Genomic DNA, 19,416 nt, shown 5'->3' with positions numbered 1-19,416 from the left:
TCCATTCCCCATTCTTAAATCTGAACAATTAATGTGGCAAACATTCTAAAAAGTCCTAGACTCTTATATGATTTAGGTGGTGAAATACTGGCCAGAAATTGGAAAATGTGGATTCTTGGTTTGGCGTTATCTTCTTCGAAGGGATGATGTTGAACCTGCACCTTGGACTGCAGAAGGAATAGAACGATCAAAGAATCTGCGTCTAAGTGTTCAGGTTAGATTATATTTCAGACTTAATTTTTTTAAAGAACAAATATATATATATATATATATATATATATATATATATATATATATATATATATATATACACACATATATATGTGCATGCCTTTAACATGAGTATTAAGCATTAACTACGATCCATTGGGGGTGGTTTGGCCTGCGTATCAGTGGCAAGGGTAGAGGGGAATGCCTTTAGGAACAAAGAAGGAAGAATTGTGTCCCAAGAGTAGGAATTTGGTCTGATTATTAGTGCTGCGAATAGCTATGCAAATTGTTATGTGATTGTGATGGAATATTACTGTTCTATGATATAATCAACTGTGGAAGACTTGACTATTCAGATCAAAACAATGAGCCAAGACAGTTTCAAAGGAACCATGATGAAAAATACTGTCCATCTCTAGAGAGTAAACTGATGAAATAAATCAGTTCAACTTGAAGCATACTTTCTTTATTTTTCTTGTTTTTGTATGTGTGTATATTCTGAGGATAGGAATTCCCAAATGAAAATTCTTTTCCTGGTAGGATGAGAAGATGCCTCTGGAAGAGGATGGGTGATTTTGACCAGAGGGTCTTCCTGCTTTCTACCTCTTTTTTTCTTCTTTATGCATTTTTCTCCCTGCCATTTCACCATTAGAGGTTCTTTGTCCTATTTTCCCTCTTCCCCATGCTTGTATATGATAACTCACAAGACCTTGGTTTCTGGCTTGTTTTTATGTGTAGAAAATGATTTGGTCACATAAGAATTAGCAATCCTCTTCTTTTTCCAAAATTTTTCTTTTTCCACATTCTCATATACCTTAGACTTTCTCCCTGATGCTCCCCAAAATGCGGTTTTACTTTTCACTTGCCACCCTCTGCAGTTGTACCTTCAATAAAGATAGCTAGCTTGTCATTCCTCTTTGGCACTGTTCCTCACTGCATGTGGTAGGGCTGCACTTTGGTTTGGACAAGTATTTGATCACCCAGGCAAGTGAATATGTACACTTTCTAATGCAAATCCAATTTTAAAAAATTCAATTGTTAACAAATTTATACACTTATTTTCATTTTAAAAAGTTAAAATAGTAATTGTGATTAAATATATTAGAACAATTGCCATATAATGTAACTTTTTTTAAAATAGGAAAAAAAATTTCAGAAACTATTTTCTGCCCCATTTTGTGCTAAATTTCTTCTAGACAATCTCCTAGTGTCTGTTTTTTAAAAAATCTTTTATATTTAATTAAATATTTCCCAATGACATGTAAAATTTTTTTGAACAATGTTTTTAAAAATTTTTGAGATCCAGTTTATCTTCATCACTCCCATTCCACCCCCTCATTAAGAAGGCAAGCCATATGGTATTGATTATATATGTAAGGTCATGAAAATATATTTCCTGTTAGCCATGTTGCAAAAGAAAATACAAACAAAATAAAACAATAATAATAAAGTTTTAAAATTATGCTTCAATTTCCTTCAGAATTCATCAGTTCTTTTTCTGGAGATTTTTCATCATAGGTTCTTATTATTGCCTTGGGTCTTGGGTCACAGCCTGGAGCAGAGTAACTAAGTCTTTCATAATTGATCTTTATTACAAGATTCTTTTCATATGTACAGTGTTTCCTGAGGTTATTCTCAAAATCATCCTGCTTGTTTCTTATATCTTATATCATAATAATATTTCATCATGACCATATACCACAACTTATTCAACTATTCCCCCAATTGATGGGTATTCTCAGTTTCTAATTCTTTTGTCATCACCAGAAGAGCTGCTGTAAATATTTTTGTATAAATAGGTTATTTTTTTTTTCTTTTCTTCATTCTCTCTAGGATACAGACCTGGTAGTGGTACTACTAAGTCAAAGGATATGAACAATTTGGTATGAACCCTTTGAGCATAGTTTCAAATTGTTTTCCAGAATGGGTGGACTAGTTCACAACTCCACTAACAATTCATTTATGTCCTAATTTTTCTACATCCTCTTCGGCATTTGTCATTTTCCTTTTCTGTCATGTTAACCAATTTAATAAGTGTGAAATGGTACTTTTATACTTTTCATACTTTTAAAATTTGTATTTCTCTAATCAAGAATGATTAGAGCATTTTTTCATATGACTATAGATATATTTGATTTCTTTTGAAAACTGCCTGTTCATATCCTTTGACTACTAAGAAATGGCTCTTATTTTTAAAATTTTGATTCAGTTTCCTATGTGTTTGAGAAATGAGTCTTTCTGAGAGAAACATAGTATAAAAGTTTTTCTCTACTTTCTTTTTAATTTTGGCTGCATTTAGTTTTGTTTGTGCAAAAACTTTTTAATTTTATGTAATCAATATTATCTGTTTTACTTCCTATAATGCTCTTATCTCTTATTTGATCATAAAGTCTTCCCATTTCCATAGATCTTGCACATACATTTTCCCATGCTTCCCCTCCCTCCAATTTTCTTATCACCGTATGTCTAAATAATTTATCTCTTTTGATCATATCTTGATTTATAGTGTGATATGCATGTCTATGCCTAGTTTTTTCTAAACTGCTTCCTGGTTTCCTAACAATCTTTGTCAAATACTGAGTTTTTACCCCAAAAGCGTGCATCTCTTGAATTTATCAAATACTAGATGCTGTGGCCATTCACTACTATGTACCTTATCTATTTCACTGCTGCCTCACCCTTTCTTAGCCCATATTAGATTGTTTTAATAATTACTGCTTTGTAATATAATTTGAAATTTGGAACTGCCAGGTAGCCTTTCTTGATATTTTTTTCCTGATTCTCTTGATATTCTTGATCTTTTGTACTTTTAGATGAATTTTGTTAGTATTTTTTCCTTAGTTCTATAAAATAATTTCTTGATACTTTGTTATGACATTGATTAGGTACATTAATTTAAGCAGAATTGTCATTTTTGTTATATTGACTTGGCCAACCCATGAGAAATTAATAGTTCTCCAATAGTTTAGATTTTTTTTCCAGGAAAAGTGTTTTGTAATTGTGTTCATATAATCCCTGGGTTTGTGTTGACAAGTAGACTTCCAAATACAGTTATTTTAAATAGAGTTTTTTCTTAATATCTCTTGCTGATGGGTTTTCTTAGTAGGATATAGAATTTATATATGTGAGTATATCTTATATCCTGCAACTTTGCTGAAGTTGTTTGTTATTTCAAGTTTTTTTATTTGTTGATTCTCTTGGGTTTTCTCAGTATACCATCATACTATCTGTAAAGAGTGATAGTTTTGTTTCTTCATCACCTATTTTATTCTTTCAATTTCTTTTTCTTTTCTTATTGCTTTAGCTACCATTTCTAGTATGATATTGAATAATAATAGTGATAATAGACATCCTTGCTTTACTTTTGAATTTAGTAGAGAGATTTCAATTTTATTCCCATTACAGATCAATCTTGCTCTCACTTTTAGATAGATGCTAATTATTATTTTAAAAAAGCTTCTATTGAGTCCTTTGGTTTCTAGGTTTCTTAATAGGAAGGGACATTATATTTTGTCAAAGGCTTTTTTTTTACATGTATTGATATATATGGTTTTTGTTGGTTTTGTTATTGACATAGTTATATTGATAATTTTCCTCATATTAAATCAGTCCTGCATTTTTGGTATAAATCCTACCTGGTCGTAGTGTTTAATCCTTGTGATATTTTGCTGTATTTTCCTTACAGTATTTAAGATTTTTGCCTTGATTTTCATTAAGAAAATTGATCTATAGTTTTTTTCCTTTGCTTTTGCTTTCCCTGGTTTGGGTATCAGTACCACATTTGTGTCATAAAAATAATTTTCTACTTATTTTTTAAAATAATTTTTTAAAAAATAATTTATATAATATTGGAATTAAGTGTTGCTTCAGTTTGATAGAACTCACTTGTAAATCTTTCTGATTCTGGAGAATTTTTCTTAGGCAGCTCACTTAGTGTCTTGTTTGATTTCATTTTCTAAGGTAGGATTATTAAGTATTTTATTTCCTTTTCTGTTAACCTGGGCAATTTGTATTTTTGTAGCTATTCATGCATTTCACTTAAATTATCAGTTTTACTGGCATATAATTAAGCAAAATCAATTTAGATGTGAGTGAGCTTCAAACACATACTCACAACATTTTCCCATCCACTCTAAAATCTCTGGGTTGCAAATTTCTTTTATGTGAGATAATTTTCTCTATTATTCTCCCTAGGTATCCCTCTTTCTTTGCCTGTTTGTTTTTTACATCATCCTAACATAATTGACTCACTCCTATCTCCTCTTTTTATGTAGAATCTTCCTTATTCCTCTAATAATGATGAGTTCTTAGAAGAACTCTTCCCATCTTGAAAGATTAAAAGTATTGAATCCCTTTTTTTTTCAGTGCTTCTCTTGAGTCTTACATTTGAAAGTAGAACTTTTTTTATTGATCCCTGTTCTTTTCATCAGAAATGTTTGAAAGTCCTCCATTTCATTATCTATTCCCCCCCCCCCCCAAAAAAAAAAAAAAGATTTTAGTCAGTTTTGCTGAATAGGTTGTTCTAGGTTATTCTTAGTTGTATTCACAACTATTTAATATAGTAGCTGCTAAATCTTGTGTGACTTGTATCTCCATAGTAATTAAATTATTTCTTTCTGACTGCTCAAAGTCTTTTTCTTTGACCTGGAAACTATAATTTGGCTATAATGGTTCTGGAAGTTTTCATGTTGGGATCTCTTTCAGATTGTGATAGGTGGATTCTCCCAATATCTGTTTTACTTCTTGGATTTTTGAATGTAAAATTTGGGACTTCTAGGAGCATGTCAGCTTAATAAGGGAGACAGTGACTGAAGCAACACAAATCTATATCTTATTAGAAAAGTCTATCAACATATAATAAAAATACATATATGTCTGTTTTTGTCCTTCATATCGTATGTTTAATCTGATGCCATTAATAGTCTACAGTTAGTAATGCTTTTTTCTCTGGACTGTCATCTTTTCTCCTGACATCCCTCCCAAAATGTCCAAACCTATTTTGACTTCCAGATCTCTCCTCTAGTTACCACTACTTATAATTAAATAGCCTTTCAGTGTCTTAGTTCTAAGCACCCCTAAAGATACCCAGACTGTATATTGGGACATGTTTATTTTGTTCTTCATAATTACATTTTGATTTTAAGCAGAATTGGAGACATTGCTCTCTTTCTGGTTTCTATGAATACTTCAGATTATTATTTTTTTAATTTTGATTTAAAAAAAATTTTAATAGCTTTTTATTTACAAGTTATATGCATGGGTAATTTTACAGCATTGACAATTGCCAAACCTTTCGTTCCAATTTTCCCCTCCCTTAGATGGCAGGATGACCAATACATGTTAAATATGTTAAAGTATAAATTAAATACAAAATAAGTACACATGTCCATAACAATTATTTTGCTGTACAAAAATAATCGGACTCTGAAATATTGTACAATTAGCCTGTGAAGGAAATCAAAAATGCAGGCGGGGAAAAATATGGGGATTGGGAATTCAATGTAATTGTTCTTAGTCATCTCCCAGAATTCTTTCACTGGGTGTAGCTGGGTCGGTTCATTACTGCTCCATTGGAACTGATTTGGTTCATCTCATTGCTGAGGATGGCCAGGTCCATCAGAATTGATCATCATATAGAATTGTTGGTGAAGTATATAATGATCTCTTGGTCCTGCTCATTTCACTCAGCATCAGTTCGTGTAAGTCTCTCCAGGCCTCCCTGAAATCATCCTGTTGGTCATTTCTTACAGAACAGTAATATTCCATAATATTCATATACCACAATTTATTCAGCCATTTTCCAACTGAGGGTAATCCACTCAGTTTCCAGTTTCAGGCCACTACAAAAAGGGCTGCCACAAACATTCTTGCACATACAGGTCCCTTTCCTTTCTTTAAGATTTCTTTGGGATATAAGCCCAAGTAGTAACACTGATGGATCAAAGGGTATGTACAGTTAGATAACTTTTTGAACATAGTTCCAGATTGCTCTCCAGAATGGCTGGATGTATTCACTATTCCACCAACAATGTATTAGTGTCCCTGTTTTCCCACATCCCCTCCAACATTCCACATTATTTTTCCCTGTCATTCTAGCCAGTCTGACAGGTATGTAGTGGTATCTCAGAGTTGTCTTAATTTGCATTTCTTTGAAATAATGACTTGGAGCATCTTTTCATATGGCTAGAAATAGTTTCAATTTCTTCATCTGAGAATTGTCTGCTCATATCCTTTGACCATTTATCAATTGGAGAATGGCTTGATTTCTTATAGAGTCAATTCTCTATATATTTTGTAAATGAGGCCTTTATCAGAACCTTTGACTGCAGAAATGTTTTCCCAGTTTATTACTTCCCTTCTAATCTTGTCTGCATTAGTTTTGTTCAAAAACTTTTCAATTTGATATAATCAAAATTTTCTATTTTGTGTTCAATAATGAGCTCTAGTTCTTCTTTATAAATTCCTTCCCCTTCCACAGGTCTGAGAGGTAAACTATCCTGTGTTCCTCTAGTTTATTTATAATCTCATTCTTTATGCCTAGGTCATGAGCCCATTTTGACCTTATCCTGGTGTACAGTGTTAAATGTGGGTCAATGCCTAGTTTCTGCCATACTAGTTTCCAATTTTCCCAGCAATTTTTGTCAAACAGTGAGCTCTCATCCCAAAAGCTGGGGTCTTGGGGTTTGTCAAACACTAGAGTATTAAAGTTATTGACTGTTTTGTCCTTTGAACCTAACCTATTCCACTGATCAACTAGTCTGTTTCTTAGCCAATACCAAATGATTTTGGTAACTGCTGCTTTGTAATATAATTTTAGATCTGGTATAGCTAGACCACCTTCATTTGATTTTTTTTTTTCATTAATTAATTAAAATAGTTTTTTGGGAGTCTGATTGGTATAGCGCTAATTAAATAGATTTGTTTAGGTAATATTGTCATCTTTATTATATTTGCTTGCCCTATCCAACATATTTTAAAATTTTATGTAACTTTTGTTTCCCTTGAAGACTTTTGATATGGAAGTATTTAACTTTCCCCTAATCCCATTTTCTTTTTTCCCCCAGGATTCATGACCCTTAAAAAATTTTTTTAAATTCAGTTTTGTTCTCTTTTAGTATCCACCAGGCTATGAAGAAGCCATGGCAAGTAAAGAAAAGAAAGATAATGTGAAAAAGCCACCTGTGGTGAAGGGGTCAAGCAAACGAAGTCATGAAAAACAGAAAAGGTCAATTGATGGTATGTTAGATGATTTCTGAAAACTTTGCAAACTAAAAAGAAAACAATTTTGATTATTGAGAGATTGGAGAAAGGGTGTTGCTTTTTCTTTAGATAAAGGCATAATGTCAACATACTGATTTTTTTATGTGTGTTTTTTATTTTGAAAGTAATTAAAAATACAAATACTGTAGGTGGTTAAAAAGGCACAAACAAATAAGAGAATGACTAGGCTTTAATTCTGGCTGTACCACTGACCCATTATATGACTGTGAATTCACTCCACTCCCTCTCATTTCCCTTGTAAATAAAAGGAGAGATTTTGACAGGCCTTTTGTACCATGTCAGTTGCATGATTCCATAGATTTCTAATTTTTTAAACCAACTTTTATAATTGACCTTTATCTGAAATTGTACCCATTACCCAAGGTAAAGTACAGTTATTAGATTTTTGTTTCACAAATGAAGTTCTTTCTTGTCAGATTTTTGTTCATAGTGCTGCCTAGATCTATCATGTTGACATTTCTACTGACAATATTTTTCAATAGGTCAAGTTGAGCCTGGGACTGGCTCCAAAACCAGAAGAATGACAGATGGAGGGAAAGTTGAGGCTTTCCAACTGACCACACAACAGCAGGGTCTGATCAGACAAGACTGTCCAAACCAGAAGCTGTGGGATGAAGTGCTTGCTTCTCTGAAGGAAGGACCAGTATGTTCAAATTTGATTACAATTTTAGTGTTAAGGATTACAAAAATATACATATCCTATTTTGATATGTGGTGCTTTCCAGTTTTTACAGATGATTTTCTTTTTATTTGTCATTCATTAAAGGCAACATATTAAGAAGTAGAAATTACAGATATTTTGTGTAGTTCTTTGCAGAGATAAGAGCAGCGTATGAGATCTGTTTTTGTCTTGATTACTGAATATAACTCCTTGAATTTTCTTTAAGTAGCAATTTTTTGTATGTAGCTACATATTGGAAGGGAATCTCAATGAAACCAAGGTTTTTATAAATTTTTTTTCATTCTTTTTTATTTAATTAATATTTTCCCCATTTACACTTGTATTTTTATTTACATTTTTTTGAACTTGTGAGTTCCAGATTCTCTCCCTTATCCCCACTCCCTATCCTTCTTATCCCCACTCCCTATCCTTATCCCCCAGACCCTATTAAGAAACCACATGTGAAGTTATGCAAAACATTTCCATGAAAGAAAAATGTGAAAGAAAACATAGATCTCCCACCCTAATTAGAAAAAATCCTCAAGAAAAATAAAGTTTAAGAGAGAGAGAGAGAGAGAGAATGATTCAATCTGTTTTCAGACACAATCAGTGTGTGATTTGAGTATAGAATTTTTCATCCTAAGTCCTTCAGAATAGTTGTGGATCATTGTATCTACTGAGAGTAACAAAGTCATTTATAGCTGGTCATTCCAGAACATTGCTGTTAGTTTGTACGCAGTACATTTTACTTTGCTTGAATTTATGGAGGACTAACTACAGGTTAGTTGTTTTGGGATTTTTTTTCCCACAAAACTCTTCCCACACTACAATATATTCAAACATTCCCCAATTGGTGGACATCTCCTCTGTTTCCAATTCTTTGCCCTGAGAAGAGAGCTGCTACAAATAATTTTTGTATATATATATGTCCTTTTCCTTTTTTCTTTTTAAAAATTCTTTTGGTGTTCATGCTTAAAAACCAAGTTTTGTAGATTTACTTTAAAACCTAGGAAAATATCTCATAACTCTAAGTTACATTGTTATTTTATTCATTTATGCAATTAGATAGTTTAGCAAACCCAAATATACAACTTATAGAAAATGATTTCTTTAAAAGATAGACACCACATATTTAAATATATTTTGAAAGTATCTTCATACATTTTGACTACTTATGAAGTAGTGGTATAGTATAGGGCACTAAATTTGAAGAAGATCCTTGATTCAAATATTTGTAGTCATATTTATTATTAACTACATTATCCTAAGTAATTCACTGATCTTCCATTTTTACATCTTTTGCCATGATAATAATTTTACCCCACCTAATTTCCTCACAAAGTTATTAGTGAGAGAAAGCATATTATATTATAAACTTAGTCTCTAGAAATGTCTGTTATCATTATTGCATCTTTATTTGTCAAGTTATAGCATTATTTCTGTTAATACTATATAGATTGGATTTCAGGGCAGTTTGTTGGGGGTTGAGATGGAGGTGTAAATCTATTAAGATAGATATGTTGACATTTCAGGTATGTTAGTTTAGCTTTAAGGAAGTATCCTGTAATAAGTGCATCTTTATTCTTGTAAAGACATAACGGTTTTGTGTACAACAAAGCAAAGAAAGCCAGTTTAAGTCTTCAGGTGGCCAAAAAAGAGGTCTGGAGCAGGAGTCCAGAGACCCAGATTATGACTTGTGACTCTGCTACTAAGAACCCAGAATTTGGACCAAGTTCTTTCCCTTCTCTAAGCCTCAGTTTTCATGGCATTAAAATTAAGGGGTTTGACTAGATGATCTCGAAGCCATTTCACATTTATGATCACACTACCTTAATAACATGTAGGAAACGTTTAAATTTTTTAAAAATGAATTATTTCTGCTAGCCCTAAAATATGATGATCTGCATAGCTATAAAAGGTGTTGCTATGTAAATTTCTCTTATATTTCTCCCATTGCCAGTTAATGATTGATTGCATGTGAATGGAGATTAAGAAGGGAAAAGAAAAGGATGGTTTCCCTCTTTTTTTCTTGGGGTCCTGGGGTGATTGAGAGCCGGAAGAGGGTGTGGAGATCATCTTGTTTTACCTACACATTTTAGTAAAAAAAAAGAATGTGTCAAAGAGAAGCAAAGTGACTTCCCCAATATGACCTAGAGAGTAAATAGTTGGCCAGAATTCAAACCCTATTCCTTTTATTCCAAACCTCTTTCTCTTTCCATTGTGCCATGTTTTCAGTTGTGAGTGTTCTAAGAATTTAAAGGTACCACTTTTGAATATATATCTTTGACCTCTGCCCTGAAAATAATCAATCCTTAGAATTTTTAATAACTTATAATTTCTGTAAAAATACAAAGAGAACAAATATAAAGTATCCTCTCTATCTAGTGAAATTGAAAGCTAATCTATGAATTACATTTAAATCAACCTTACAATTGTATTTAAAAAAACTCCCTCCTACCACACTCTTTTCACTTTCCCAATATGTGTGGGTACTTCTCTTTTTAAAACAAAAAAACTTACTTTCCTTTATTTTCTCCCCCAACACCCCTTTAAAATATATGGGGTAAATTATTCCTGTTAAATAATTGAATATTAATAGCATTTTTATGCCCTATACAGTAGATTGGATGAACCCAATTATAGGAAACTATATTGTGTAATAGAAAAAAATACTAGACTTTTAGAGTCATAAGAACTTGATTTCAATTCATGACCCCATTATTTACCCATTGTGTGAGCATGGGCAAGTTTCTCTAGCCCTCAAATGTTATTACGTATCTGTACAGCAGACATGATTATCCATATTTTATCTACCTTACCAGGTTATTGAGGGACTAATGGTGTGTGTGTGTGTGTGTGTGTGTAATATAAGTTCCTGTTTTCCTTTACTTCTTCAGGTGCTATTTTTTTTCCTTTAAAATTTACTAAATTCTGAAATGAATCTAATATTCTTGGGGGGAAATTCATTATAGGAGCATGTTTCCTAACTCCAAATCCAAAGGATTTTTGACTATTACCTCTTTTCTGAAGAAAAAAAAGTGTTTCAAGCAACTTGAGCCATTTCTGTAGCTACTCCTTAATGGCTGAAATTATGGGTCCTGGTCTTCGGAATAGTCCTTTCAGTTGCACCTCTCCTCAATAATCCTAAGAACTATAAGCAGAAATTGCAATCCCTTCTCATTTATATTAATAAACTGTAAAGTCTTGACCAAATTATTCTCAGAAAATTAGCTTTCCAATATCAAAACTCAGCACTAATTATAAATTTTAAATGTCTGTCTTTTACTTATAAAGGATCTTTGTCAAGTGGAGAGCCATCCTATTCTTATACATGTTCATTGAGACATCCCTGTGATATTTCAACTACCCAATACTGTCTGCAGAGCACAAACAGAAGGGAGAAACAAAACAACAATTCCAAGACTTTCTAGAAAAGATTAACATAATACCAAATTAATATATAACTGCAGTTGAGCCTTTCCCCATAAAAGGAAGATTAGACTATTTGAAGGTATTTGGGAATGTGTCTATGGGCTCGACTTCCATCTGTGTCTCTGCTTTAGGGGTTAAAGCCAAGTGATGTAACATGAAGGAGCAGAATTTTTCTTTAACTGCAATTGAAATATATTTGTGATTCAGGAAGTTTGTCACTTTATAAATTCATCTTCTCATAGGAAATCTTAGTTGTAGATAGGGATTTTTCTTTCTTTCAAAATTTAGTTTGGAAACTATAATGAAATGCTAATCTTTCTACCCTTGTTTCTTGGGTATCCTAGAATTTTTTGAAAATACTGGAACAGTCCTTTATGTGTGTCTGCTGCCAGGAGTTGGTCTACCAGCCAGTGACAACAGAGTGCCTCCACAATGTCTGTAAAGTAAGTCTGGTTGACAGCATGAGCTTGCTGGATTTTTTTCTGCTGGGAAAGCCCTAGGCTCTGAGCTGGTTTTCTGTTTTGTGGGAAGGATTAGGAAAAGCATATTTTCTTTAAGGTAGAACAATTAACTGGGAAGGTATTTTGCTAAATGTTATAATATATGGTTGCATTTACTAGTAGAAACTTGCTGTTTTTACATAGCAAAGAACTTTTCAATTTTCTGCCTGATATAGTTTATCCCAAGAGATTTAGTGTAGTTTAAAGCTTCAAAACTGCTTTTAAAACAAAACAGTCTTAAAACTAGCAAAACTTTTCAGGCGCCTGTATTATATGAAATAGGCTTTCTAGAATTCGTTTATAAGAATAATCTGGGGGGCAGCTAGGTGGGGTAGTTGATAGAGCACCAGCCCTGAAGTCAGGAGGACTGAGTTCAAATTTGGTCTCAAGCACTTAACACTTCCTAGCTGTGAGACCCAGGGCAAGTCACTTAACCCCAATTGCCTCAGCATGCATAAATAAATAAATAAATAAATAAATAAATAAATAAATAAAATGTGTTTGACTTTATTAAAAAAAAAAAAAAAAAAAAGAATAATCTGTTCCAGATTGGTTCACACGATTCCATGTTAAGATAAGCCTTTAGAAGACTTTTTTCAGGACAAACGGATTTCTCTTTAAGGGATCTAAAATAAATGTGAAATATTACATAGCATTTATATCCACTATTACAAATAAAATTGCATTCCAAATCAGCTACTTCAAGTTATGTGGGACAGGCTAGACTTACCCTACCCAAAGTGACTTCTCAGAAGCATCTTCAGATACAAACAGCATCTGCTAAACAGCTCAGCGTGGTGTGTGGCCCTGGAGCCAGAAACAGGGAGGGAATTACATAACAAAAGACATCGGTTCCTTGGATGGACTGAAAAGGAAATAACCATTGACCAAAGGTCAGCAATGCTATCTCCTTCCTGTGGGACACGTGACTTCCTGAAACTTAGGCCTAGGGTGTGACCCACTCCATCTCATAGACTTTTTGAGAAATCTTCACCTGGTCCCATTGAGAGTCAGTTTAAAATTTTATGTGCCAAGTAGCTCAGAGTATGGGGTATGAATATCATAACTAATATCAAAATATGAGTATAATTATGTATAGAAAGACATTTTTATTCATTGTTAAAATTATTGTAATATTAAAGGAGTAACTCATTGTTAACAAACATTTATTAAGTATTTACTATATGCCAGATAATATGCTGAGAATTAACAATAAAAATATAAGCAAAAATCATGGCATTCCCTGCCTTTGAGGAACTTACATTCTATGTTAAAAAAAAAAAAAACAAAAACCCACATAAAAGAGAACTAAAACAATGGGGAGAAATTGTCTAGGAAGAAGAGCTTATAGTACCCAGTACAGAGCCATGGTAGAGAAAAGCCAGGATAGTCAGCCAAAAAACATCTTAATGCACTGTCAGGCACTGTACTTTAAAAAAAAAAAAAAAAAAAAAAAGGCACCGGAAATACAAAGAGAAGCAAAAAACTGTCTACTCTTGAGAAACACAAATTCATGAGGGAGAAAACACACTGTTGTACAGACAGGCTGTATTAAAGATTATATTGGATTATATTGAAAATATATTGGAAATAATCATTAGGGAGAATGCATTTTGATTAATAGGTATTGATAAAGGCTTCCTCTAGAAGATAAGATTTTAGTTGAGACTTGAAGGAAGCCAGAGAATGTAAGAGGCAGAGAGTATTCCAGCAGGGAGCACAGCCAGTAAAAATATCCAGGAGATGGAGTGTCTTGTGTTGGGGAACAGCAAAGAGTATCACCAGATCAACGATTCCATACTGGGGGGAATATAATGTGTAAAAAGATTAGAAAGGTAGAGAAGCTAGAGCTCTTTTGAAGGACTTTTAATTCCACATGGAGCAATTTCTGTTTGATCCCAGAAGTGATCCTAGAGTTTGAGTCAGGTATAGGAAGATTACTTTGATATCTGAGTAGAGGATGGAATGGAATAGGAAAAGATTGAGGCAAACAGATCAACTAGAAAGCTACTACATTAGCTGGGGCCCAAAGGGCCTGTACCAGGGTAATGACAGTTATCAGAAGAGAAGAAGTGTGTATTCAAGAGCTGTTATGAAAATACTATTCACAGATTAGCAATAGATTGAAATGAGGATTGAAAGTGTAGTAAATGACACCTAAATTGAAAGAATGATTAGCTGGGAGAATAGTGGTATGCCTTTGATAGTAATAGAGAAGTTTGAAAGCGGGAAAGGTTTGGGAGGAAAGATGAGTTCAGTTTTAAACATGTTGATTTTAAGGTATTCATGAGATTTCCAATTCAAGGTATCCAGTAGGCTGTTGGGAAGAGATGGGAGACAGAATAATTCATCAGAGATATTAGTGCTGGATAGGTAGATCTAAGAATCATCATTATAGAAATGACAGTTGGTTTTAAATGATTATACATGTATAACCTTAATCAGATTGCTTGCTGTCTAGGAGACAGGGGAAGCAAAGGAGGAAGGAAGGAAGAAAAAAAAATGGACCTCAAAATCTTACAAAAATGAATGTTGAAAACTATGTTTACAGGTAATTAGAAAAATTAAATACTATTGAAATTTTTAAAAGAAGAGAAATAATAGTTGATTCTATGGAAGCTGATGGTGGAATTATCAAGTGAATAGTAAGGAAGAGAGAAATAAGAGCAGAGTACTCTTGGCTCCAGGCATTCTCTGTTACTGTCTCCCATTCCTGGAATGTTCTCCTTCCTCTGTTTTGATTACTGACCTCCTTGACTTCCTTTAGGTCCCAATACCTTCCCCAACCTCTCTTAATTCCATTCATAGCCTCTTTTAATTATTTCTTGTTATATATCCTTTGTAGATCTTTGTTTTGATGTTGTCTCCCCATCAGATTGTAAGCTCCTTAAGAGCTGAATTGCCTCTTGCCTCTTTTTGAATGTCCAGTACTTAGCAGAATGCCTTGTGCATAGTAGATTTTTAAGAGGGCCCAGGACAGATCCCAGGGGATACCCATAGTTAGCAGGGCATCTGGATGGAGGTCCAGGGAAAGAGACAAAAAAGTAGTAGTCAGAAAGGGAGGATCAGGAGAAAAGAAGAACCTAGAGAGAAGAGTCAGAACCCAAGGAAAGGCCAATAAATTTGTCATTGAAAAGATCCTTAGTAACTTGGGAGCAGTTTCAGTTTTGTGATAGGGTCGGGAGCCAGGAAGAAGTGGCGGCCTGTGTTGTAGATGGCATCTCAAGGAGTTTAGGTGTAGAGGGCTGAAACTCTGAATCAGACAAGAGAGCACTTAAGGCTACCTATTCGATGTGAGACAATGGCTCTAATAACATATATTTGGATGATGACTCTTCTCACCATTGGTGCTTGCTAGATGTTTGGTAGTGAGATAATCATAGGCAAGGATTGGAGGACTGGGGGAGAGAGGTCAGGGGCACTTGGCAGCAGCACGAGAAGACAGGCTAGAGACTCTGGACTCTAGAATCCAAGATATCTCTTTGGCAAGCCTTGTGGCATCTTTCCTTCACTTCTCCCCCTAAAGACTAAGGACTTTGATTTATCCTGACTGACTGACCCTGAGGCCCTCCAGGGAGCTAGCCCATACTTTATATTTAGGCACACAAAGTAGGAAAGATCTGGGACAATTGCATGGACAGATGGATCAAGTGTGAGGGTTTTTTGAGGATGAGAACATGAGTGTGATCTGGAAAGGAATGAAGACATGGCTGGCTTGATGCAACATAAGATGTCCAGGAGTGAGAGGGAGCCTCCAAGGTAAAGAGGTTTCTGGAAGATCATAGAGCAAGTTCAGGAGAGTCGGTGATGTGGCATGACAAGAATTAAGTAGTCTGTGCTTAATGGGATTTGTATTGTCAAATGAAGAATGTCATTTCCTTTACCTTCTTCCTCCTTTGTGTTTAACAATACAATTGATTTCAGTTCAGTATTAAATATCTACCATGTACAAGTCACCAAACAAATAACTAAGGATAGGACAAGGATTGGGCCTGTGACTTCATTGAGATAGGGGAATTTTCCTTTATCAACACAAGTTGGCACCTTCTCTAAATCTAAGATGCTGACTTGTCCCATTTGTGTCAAAGGCAAGATTTGTACACAGACATTACGCACTTCAAAACCAACTTTATCTACTACCCACACTTCCTCTTTCAGGAAAGAAAGAATTTCTAGGACTAGAGGTTTGGATTCAATGGCTTTTTATATACCTTCTAGCTTTAAATTCATGAACTAATTATCTTAAAACACTGGCTTTGTTCTAAAAGGACTCACTATATAGTGAAAATGAGATAAGTATATAAACAATAGAATGCAGAGGAGAGAGAATGGGGCAGAATGCTAGGAGAAATTAAAAGAACATTTACATCAGGTGGGGGCGAGTGTTAGTTGAAAGAAGACTTCCAGTAAATAAGGAGGAAAAAATAAATATTGGATATATTTTCTCTGGCAACTGCTCCAAAGCTTCAGATTGATTTTCTGTTTTATGTATCTTTAGAGTTGCTTACAGCGCTCCTTTCGAGCTGAAGTTTTCACCTGTCCTGCTTGTCGTCATGACCTCGGAAGAGACTATACTATGGTTCCCAACAAGATCCTGCAGACATTACTTGACCAGTTCTTCCCTGGCTATAGCAAAGGACGATGACATGTCCATCTTCTGCTTCCAGTGACTTTATAGACAATAAGGAGAATTCTATCTTGAGGAAAAAGACAACAGTGGACCAATCTAGACTTAATGAGATTCAGCAGATTTTCACATTCTGAAGCCGCTAACCCTCCTTACCACCTTGCCACCATTTTTTTTTTTTTTTTTTTTTTTTTTTGTAGTAAGAAATCCATTTATCAACTGTCTTTCAACACCAAAAGGCAGGGCCCAGTTGTTACTTATTGGTGACTAGTATTAATGAAAATGGAGGCTTCAATCCTGACTGCTCAGCTTAGTTGATGCACAACTTATGATTTGTTTTATTTTGCAACTACCTCAGGACAGAGGAAAGGGATTTGGGGAATTTTTTTTAAACAGCTTATTTGGTCAACTGAAATTTTAGCTATCTACTGCCTCCTGAATATTAGTTTTGCCTGATCCATACAGTTTGATTTTCCAGAAAAATAACTAGCAGCACTTAAGTCAGATTACATGGCGTATGTAATCCTTTTTAAAAATCATCTTTTCTTCCATTATGATGTTTTTTATTTCATTTTGTTTTGTGAGAATGGGCTGATTTTTGTCTTTTTGTGAGCTTCATTGTGCTTTTTTATTGTATCTTATGCAAGTTGACTACTAATGACTAATGAAAACAATATGGATGCATTGTTGCTACATTAGTGTAATGTGATCTGTGTTTTTTTGCACTTAAAGAAGTATTCAAAACATTCTCATTGTGTAAAAACAGTTTCATTAAACAAGCCACTTTTGTGTTAGTTAAAAATTTATGCTTTCAGTAGGTCTTGTTATCAGTGGCAATACATCTACAACGCACTGCAGTACTAGCTTGGAGAGGGTTGAAATCGCTTCATATTGTGATCTTAAATTTTATATACAGTATATTCCCCCAAAGTATACCTTATTAAATATTTTATGATTCAAAAAAATCATTATTTTTGTTGCCTTGAGTTGTACATTTTTGCTGACGTCATGAATGTTAAGAAGTAATCATTGCAAGAGTTTGTTCTATGAGGAATTTTTATAGAATAGACATTTTGTACAAAATTATATTTAAATTTTTATTAAGGAAGACTAGAATTATTTGCATTGTCTAGTGGCTAACTTGTGAAATTGAGCTTGAGTTTGGTTGTAAGTTACTCTCACTTCATAAACTAATGAAAAATTCTCAAAGATTCCCCAAAATATAATTGTCAAGCCCATCTTTTTCACATTTCTCATTTTGTGCAAGATTTCAGATATTTAAAACATTGGAATATTCACTAAAATCCATTTTTTACACAAGAAAAGCAGAAACTTTTTTCATACATCTAGTAATAATTTCACATATTTCTAGTTTATAATGAGCTACATTCATCTCTTGGGGATCTCTCAACCACCTAGGAAAATTCAGGTAGACAACAGAAAATTCTTAATTCTTAGTCACTTATTCAATTAAGATTACATTTTACTTTTCCAGTACTCTTGTAAGCTAGGTATAGCTTATTCTTTGCAGCATCTCCACTTGGCAAAACTGCTGAGAAGACAATATTTTAGAGAGAAAATCTTTTTACAAACAAGGAACCCTGTCATAATATGACAGGGTATTAAAGTCCTTAATTAGTCATCTATTCCTTTGACCTATGTCATAAGCAGAGTTCTGATATTCTTAGTTTTCAAAGATTATTTTAAAATTTCAAGCAGCTAATTTACATAGCTTTTTAAAGAAAGTAGCACATAAGCTTGACCACATTTTTAATGTCATCCTCCCAGCAACAGAAAAATTCAAGTATGAATAAATTTAAGTTGGATGAAATTATCAGAAAAATTATATTGGCTTTTTTTCTGTAGCTTCCCGTCACTCTAAAAGTGACTGGCATTTATTTTTCCCTCCCTTTTCTATTTTTGTGACAAAGAATATGAATAGAAGCTTCTTAAATGACAAGTAACAAAGGTATTATACTGTTTTAAAGTATTTCAATGTTTTGATGTTTGAGAAAGAAGATAGCATAAATGTACATACACATAAAAATCCTGTTAGGAATTTCCAAAACTTAATCAAACTTAGGAGACAAATTCTACTTTACATATATTTTAAATGCTTTTTTAAAATTATGTGGCAAACCCAAGTTTAGATTATAAACTCATTTGTAACATCTTAAATAAAAGGAAGATGGAAGATGGTGGAAATGATATTTAAGAAAACAAAGATGGGATAAGCAGCTGAATTAAACTAAGCATTCAGAAAGAAGGTTCATCTTGGAGGCAACACAATTTTGAGGGCATTAAGGCATATGGAAAAGGGGGTTTAAATGAAAGATTAGGGAAAATGTCTCAGATCTTATTGTTTCAAAAAAGTAATCCAGAGAATCTTAATAATTACCAGCCCAAGTACATATTTTCCTATTCAGCCTCCCTTGCATGCTCGATTTCTGTGGGTATCCAAGGATCTGTCCTAAGCTTTTTGCCATCATTGGAAGAACTATTTAAGTCATTGAGGTCACTGATCTACTTGAAGTATACTCTTCAAATTATCATAGAAATAATTTTAGTTTCAAACTCAGAGAGTAAGCATAACTTTTCATTACATTACCTTTTTTGATGAGAGGGTATGGAAATGTGTAAACATGTGCCCACACATGATGACAGAATAGTTTAATGATTATTAAGGACCTAAAATCTTCATCAAG

At 33.6% G+C, this 19,416-nt stretch overlaps 1 protein-coding gene across 3 annotated transcripts in view; it reads left to right on the top strand.

Annotated features, from left to right (window-relative positions):
* UHRF2 (ubiquitin like with PHD and ring finger domains 2) overlaps positions 1–17,682 on the top strand; it is a 152,509-nt gene extending 134,827 nt beyond the window's left edge. For all 3 annotated transcript variants that reach the window (XM_031961956.1, XM_031961949.1, XM_031961946.1), the window contains 5 exons: positions 77–214; positions 7,326–7,446; positions 7,974–8,134; positions 11,929–12,027; positions 16,583–17,682. In XM_031961956.1, the coding sequence (XP_031817816.1) occupies positions 77–214; positions 7,326–7,446; positions 7,974–8,134; positions 11,929–12,027; positions 16,583–16,729 (666 nt within the window). In that variant the 3' untranslated portion in view covers positions 16,730–17,682. The remainder of the gene's footprint in view (positions 1–76; positions 215–7,325; positions 7,447–7,973; positions 8,135–11,928; positions 12,028–16,582) is intronic.
* The last annotated feature ends 1,734 nt before the right edge of the window (positions 17,683–19,416 follow it).

This window comes from Sarcophilus harrisii, chromosome 1 (assembly GCF_902635505.1).
Source record: "Sarcophilus harrisii chromosome 1, mSarHar1.11, whole genome shotgun sequence".
NCBI lineage: Eukaryota > Metazoa > Chordata > Mammalia > Dasyuromorphia > Dasyuridae > Sarcophilus > Sarcophilus harrisii.
Note: the sequence above shows the minus strand (reverse complement) of the source record. Positions and strands in the feature narration are given on the sequence as shown.